The sequence below is a fragment of the Pholcus phalangioides genome, unplaced genomic scaffold (genome assembly GCF_987345545.1).
Source record: "Pholcus phalangioides strain wild (caught in Gottingen) unplaced genomic scaffold, Ppha-v1.0 ptg000042l_1, whole genome shotgun sequence".
NCBI classification, from domain to species: domain Eukaryota; kingdom Metazoa; phylum Arthropoda; class Arachnida; order Araneae; family Pholcidae; genus Pholcus; species Pholcus phalangioides.
Window position 1 is genome coordinate 16873485 of NW_028301628.1, and position 7181 is coordinate 16880665.

Below are 7181 nucleotides of genomic sequence, written 5' to 3' on the forward strand. Positions count from 1 at the left end.
GGTGCTGACATATCTATGATGAAACAAAATTTTGCTCAAAGGGTAAACGCCGACGTTCGTAATGAGGTTATTTCTCCTATTAGAGGTATTGGTGGTCTTAGTAAACCTCTAGGAATTACAGAAGTGAATGTCGCCATAGATAATGTAGTAATGAGAAGTATTACATTCTATATAGTAAAAGACGATACTTTTGAGGGACCAAATGTACTCATTGGTAATAATGTTATCGATTCACCGGAATTAATCTTGATACGGAAAGAAGGAAAGTCACAGTTCCTTAATATCGATGAGTTTGATAGATTGTGTAAAATTCAGGTCGAGGAGGTATGCCAAATACCAATAGAGAAAAATAGAGGTATTTTGCGTGGATTCTGGCATGATGAGAATAGCGAGCCTGATTCCAGTGTTGATGTTTCTGATGTTATGGTTGCAAAAGCAATCACAAGCAATAGGCAACCTATTATTTGTGAAGAAATTAAAGTCGGCGATGTCATAAAGGAACAAGAAAAAAATAGGCTGTGCGAATTACTTAATGATTATCGTTCATGTTTTGCGAAAGAACCTGACGAAATCGGATGCATCAATACAGCTGTGATGCACATAAATGAAATTCCAGGAAGCAAACCGGTAGCACGATCTCCATACCGTGCTTCACATTATGAAAGACAAATACTGCGAAAAGTTACAACTGAAATGAAAGATCAAGGAATTATACGAGATAGTATATCGGAGTACAGTAGTCAAGTACTACTTGTTCCCAAAAAGACTGGTGAATACAGAATGGTGATTGATTACAGGCAGTTAAATGCTCAAACCGTGAAAGATAAATTTCCCCTTCCATGTCTTGATGATTTGCTTGACCGTCTTTCAGGATTTAGCATGTTTTGCATTCTCGATGCATGTCAAGGATTCAACCAGATCCCAATGGATGATGAATCATCACGTAAAGCTGCGTTTACAACACCTGATGGGCATTTCGAGCCAACTCGTTTATTTTTTGGATTAGCAAATGGGCCTCCAGTTTTTCAGCGTGCGATGTCTGTTGCTTTGGGTGATCTATTGTGGAACACTGTAACATGTTTTGTTGATGATATATTTTTTGGCGCATATGATTTCGATGACATGATGGTAAAATTGAAAAAGGTTCTGGAAAAACTGCAAACAGCTGGGGTGACATTGAAACTATCCAAATATGAATTTTGTATGCCTGAAGTGGAATATCTTGGTTTCGTGGTAAACAGAGAGGGATTGAAGCCTGGGCCAAGGAAATTAGTTGCTATAGCTGAGTATCCAGTTCCCAAGACTAAAGAAGAACTACGACGATTTTTGGGTTTGACTGGTTTCTTTCGGCGCTTCATAGAACGTTATGCTATCATAGCATTTCCTCTTAACCGTTTACTTAGGAACAATCAGTTATTTGAATGGAATGATGAACAAAAAACTGCTTTTGCGATCTTGCGAGAAAAACTAGTGTCACAACCGGTGTTAAAGTTATTCGATCCTCGTGATAAAACAGAATTGCACACTGATGCAAGTGCGGTTGGATTAGCAGGTATGCTACTTCAACGGGACAATAGCAACAATCTAAGGCTGGTGTACTGTGTGAGTCGTAGAACTCATCCTAATGAAGAAAAGTACCACTCCAGTCGTCTTGAACTCATTGCTGTTGTATGGTCAATGACGCGACTTCGACCGTTACTACTTGGCTTGAAATTTACGCTTGTTACCGACTGTTCTGCTATCATATACTTGAACACTCAACGAAATATTAAGCCTCAAATTGCGAGATGGGCTGAACAACTTAGCGAATTTGATTATGAGGTGAAACATTGTCCTGGAAAGAATATGACGCACGTCGATGCTCTCAGTCGTTCACCTGTGGAAGAATGCGAAAATACATCGTACGACGGGATTCGTTCTAACGGTCCAAGCGAATTTAATGTAAATCCCAAGGCATTTTACATTTCCAACGAAAGAGATAGAGTTTCTCTTATTCAGTCTCAGGACAAAGAATTGCAGAAAATTATTTCCGTTCTCAAGAAGCCAGTATCTAAACGTACTCATCATGATAAATCTACTATTGATAACTATGAGTTGAATGAAGGTATACTTTATCGCATCGAAGAAATTAATTGCAAGCAACGAAAGTTGTTTGTGATGCCACGAACCATGAGAAAATACCTTGCTGTGAAATATCATGATTTTTCAGGTCATTATGGTGCAGAAAAAGTAGTACAGATGATCAGAGAACATTTTTGGTTTCCAAAAATGGTGAGCTACGTCAAACAACATATGAGACAGTGTGTGGTCTGCATTTACAAAAGCACCGCCAGGAAAGAAACAAGGGAAATTGAACCCTATACTCCCAGGTAAAAGACCGTTTGAAATTATTCACATGGATTTCCTAGGACCATTGATATCCAGTTCTCATCGCAACAAAGAACTTTTGGTCATTATTGATAACTTCACGAAATTTGTTCGTTTACGACCGTGTCCTAATTGCTCCACGAAGAGTGTACTCAAGTACTTTGATGAATTCATCAGTGATTATGGAACTCCCCATCGTGTTATAACTGATCGAGGAACCTGCTTCACGTCAAAAGCATTTGAAGATTACTGTAAATTGCATGGAATCAGACATACACTTATCTGTAGTCAAAGGCCACAAGCAAATGGTCAAGTCGAGCGTATAAACAGAGTTCTTTTACCTATGATAACCTCGTCTGTTATAACTGAGTCGCATAGGGATTGGGATCGAGTATTGCCTGAAGTGCAAAGATCAATAAATTGGGCACCCAGTAAGTCCACAGGCAAGTCCCCTTTTGAACTTCTACATGGATACAAACCCGAAAGACCTGGTTACTTCCCACCGGAATTATTGCCAACTTCTTCCGAATATGAGTCACCAAACAAATTGCGTGATCAAGCTCGAGAAAATATTCTGGACTCAAAAGAGAAAATGAAAGAGATGTACGATGCTCATCACAGCGTTGCTTTTAAATATTCTATTGGTGATGTGATAGTGGTACGACGGTTACCAGAGCAGACCGGAGTAAGCACCAAAACACAAGCAAAGTACCGAGATCCAATGGTGGTTGCTGGAATACTGCCATCAGACACATATAAGATCACTGATTTTCGTCAAAGTGGTCAAGGGAGAGGAAGACGACAAAATTATACAACAACAGCCCATGCATCTCAGATGAAACTATTCCATCTTGTTGACGATGAAGATCAAGTTATTGACTCAGAGCTCAATGACGATGATGGTGAAGTGAAACAAATCAACGATAATCATGTATCAAATGCATGTACACCGAGAGAGGAATATTGCGATCCTGACAATGATTCAAACAGAGTGAACCGTACTAAAAGGGCGAGAAAATTGCCGTCGTATTTGAAAGACTATGAACTATGAGAGAACTGTCATTATTTTCTGACTTCAATTCATATTATGTGTGTTTACTAATTTTTGTACTTTGTTATATTTTGACATTTATATTGTGTATCGTATTTTATAGTTTCCATAATTTATTTTTGCAATTAGTGTATTTGTTGATATACTCCAGAAAAATTGTGCTGTGCAAAATAATGTATCATGTGAACGAGGACGTTCTTGTAGCAGGGTGGCCGAATGTTAGCGAATACCACCTGCTCTTTAGATGTAGGTGCGTAGCAGAAAGACACCTGCCATGTAGCGGTACTATCATTTTAGTATCATTCGATGTTGAAGTGTGAGACCGGACGCATGCAAGAAAATGCGCTCCCGATGGGTCTCTGATGTATCATATAATTTAATCATTTAATTAAATCTCTCATATTAACGATTCTGTCTCTCCATCAAGAAACGTCTCATTCGTTTAGTCTATATAAGATTTCTTTTCTACCAAGAGTCGATGAAAAGTCATCAAAAAGTTAATGTTGATGAGCGTAAAGATATCTGTCGTATAAAATTGCCAGACATTCCTCTACCAGAATTTTCTGGCAAGTATGAGGAATTTAGTCAGTTCAAAAATCAATTTAAGTGTTTAATTGAAGGCAACGAACAATTAACTGACGTACATAAGCTGTATTATTTGCGAGCATCATTAAAAGGGGATGCAAAAAAGCTTGAAACAGCTGACGAAAGCTATGTTTCTTTGTTTGAGGCGTTAACAACTCGTTATGAAAACAAAAGAATAGTTGTTGACACTCATATTCAAGCTTTAATAAATTGCGCTAAAGTTCAACATGAGTCGGCTAAGGAATTGCGCAATCTAATTGACAATGTAAATAGAAATTTAAGAGAGTTGAAATCATTAAAATTTGAAAGAAATGATTTATCAGACACCATGTTACTGAATGTATTACTTCAGAAAATAGATAAAGAATCCAGAAAAGAATATGAATTAACATTAACATCTACTGAGGTTCCTAAACTAGACAATTTTCTGGAATTCATTGAAAAAAGAAGTATAATGCTTGAAAGTGTCGGAAAAATAAATAGTCGTCAGCAGCAGCCTGACCACAGAATACAACCGAAAGCAAAAACTTTCATGGTATATGATAGGGATAATATCAAAGAATATACAAGATCTTGTGTCGCTTGCAAAGGTTTTCATGCATTATATAAATGTGTAAAATTTCAAAGAATGAGTGTTTCGCAAAGATATGAATTTGTGCGAAAGCATAATTTATGCTATTGTTGCTTAAAAATTGGCCATATTACGTCTCAGTGCTTATCAAAGGTGGTTTGCTCTATTTGCAATTTGAGACACAACACTCTCTTACATCGGGGAGAAACGGCGTCTCCAAAAAGCAATAAAGATGTCATCCAACGAAAAAGCGAAAGCGCTTCCCCCATACCCTCAGAGGGAGGAGCAGTAGGGGGCCAACAGCCAGATGTTCTTCATAGTCTGAGCAATGTGATAAACACAAATTCATCAGCACTTCTCAGTACTGTGAATGTTTACGTCTGCGATTCCCAAGGAAAAGAGACTCGAGTCAGGGCCATACTCGACAATGGTAGTCAAGTTAACATGATGACAACAAGCTGCGCCGAAGCCCTCGGGTTAAAGAAAGAAAAAGTTTATTCCCCAGTTTGTGGCATTAATGGCTTGTCACATATCGTGAAAACCAAAACTACCGGGGTAGTCGCAAATAAAAGCGGCGAGTTCAAGAAAGAATTGGATTTTTTAATTGTATCAAAAATAACAGATTTCACCCCATCGTCTCCTCTTGATTTATCTGGCTTGAAGTTTCCCGAAGGAGTTGAACTTGCTGACCCACATTTTTCCAAGCCAGGGAAAATACAACTTTTGATCGGAGCAAAAATATTTTTTGAGGCATTGAAGAGCGGACAGCTGTATCTCAGCAACGAAGTGTTGCTTCAGAATTCTGTATTTGGGTACATAGTCTCCGGGATAATTTCTCACTCGTCATCTCAGCAATGCTGTTTTCTCTCGAGAGAAGTTGATGTGTTAGATCAATCCATTAGGAAGTTTTGGGAAATTGAATCTGTGGAGGAGAAGCTACCCCTGAAAAGCAAAGAAGAACTTTTTTGCGAGGATCATTTTGTAAAAACCCATCGTAGAAATGAAAGAGGGGAATATATAGTTGATCTTCCGATGAAGGAAAATGTTGAACCTGGGGAATCCATGCAATTAGCTGAGCAAAGGCTGAATTGGCTGTGGAAAAAATTGGATAAAAATCCCCAAATGTCTGTTCTTTACAAAAATTTTATTGCCGAGTATGAGGACTTGGGTCACATGCAGGAGATGATGGAGGGACATGAGGATATAAAATATGTTATGCCTCACCATGGAGTCTACAAACCTGATAGCAGTACCACTAAATTAAGAGTAGTTTTCGACGCATCAGCCCCTTCTACCAATGGGTTATCACTTAACAACTGCTTGTTAAATAGGGGTGTGGTCCAAGAAGACATCTTTTCGATACTGCTAAGATTTAGAAGACATAAAATCGCTTTCACTGCCGATGTGAAAAAGATGTACAGGCAGATCTGGGTCAATCCTGATCATTGCAACTTACAATGCATCTTATGGAAAGAAAGTCCGTTAGATGAACCCAAACTGTACAAGTTACTTACAGTAACATATGGAACAAAATGTGCACCATATTTAGCCACTAGGGTGTTAAGGCAGTTAGCTTATGACGAACAGAAGAAATATCCTCTTGCTGCTGCCGCAACTCATACTGATTTTTATGTTGATGATATTCTAACTGGTTCTAACGATATAACAAGTGCCATTGAATTGCAGCAACAGCTGATTTCTATGTTAAAATGTGGAGGCATGGATTTACACAAGTGGTGCTCCAACGAAAATGCATTGTTGAACAATGTCCCTGTTCATGAACGAGAATATTGCTTTCAGGATCCTGAAAATGACACGGTGAAAACTTTGGGTTTAAGATGGAACCCTAAAGAAGATTTTTTTGGTTTCACTGTTGCTCCTGGTAACAACATATCTACCAAGCGTGCTGTGTTGACAGATATCGCAAAATTATTTGATCCGTTAGGCTTGCTTGGTCCTGTTCTAGTACAAGCAAAGATTTACTTGCAGAAGCTCTGGCTGTTGAAAATCGACTGGGACGATGAACTGCCGTCTCAACACTCGAAAAACTGGAGAAAATTCCGAGAAGGACTTACAAAGTTGACAAACCTCCAGATTGATCGTTTCGTCTTATCAGACTTTGCTGAAAAATTAGAAATTCATGCATTTTCAGACGCGTCAAAGGATGCATACGGGGCTGTTATATATGTGCGTTCTATTACTGCCGTGGGTGACGTGAAGGTGGTGCTTCTTTGTAGCAAATCCAGAGTTGCACCTCTAAAAGTAGTAACCCTACCACGTCTTGAACTTTGTGCTGCAGAACTGCTCTCAAAGCTTGTTGAGAAGGTGCTATCTTCTCTACGTGTGGAAGTGGACAAAGTGTGTCTGTATACCGACTCAACAATAGCGTTGGGTTGGATCATCCCGGAGTTCAAGAAATATGCTGATGTGACTTTGACTCTAAATCTGAACGAAGTCTTCATGGATTCTTTGTTTTGCATTACAAATAATTATGCTAAATTAATTCGCATTCTTAGTTTTGTTTTCAGGTTCATCCATAATTCGAGAAATCCACTTAATAAGGGAAAGGGTCCTTTGTCACATCAGGAACTTCAAGGTAGTATGTAA

At 38.6% G+C, this 7181-nt stretch overlaps 1 protein-coding gene across 1 annotated transcript; it reads left to right on the forward strand.

Annotated features, from left to right (window-relative positions):
- The first annotated feature begins 4331 nt into the window (after nucleotides 1-4331).
- On the forward strand, nucleotides 4332-7181 carry LOC149064547 (uncharacterized). Its single transcript, XM_089255366.1, has one exon. The coding sequence runs from the start codon at nucleotides 4332-4334 to the stop codon at nucleotides 7179-7181; it is 2850 nt and encodes a 949-aa protein (XP_089111492.1).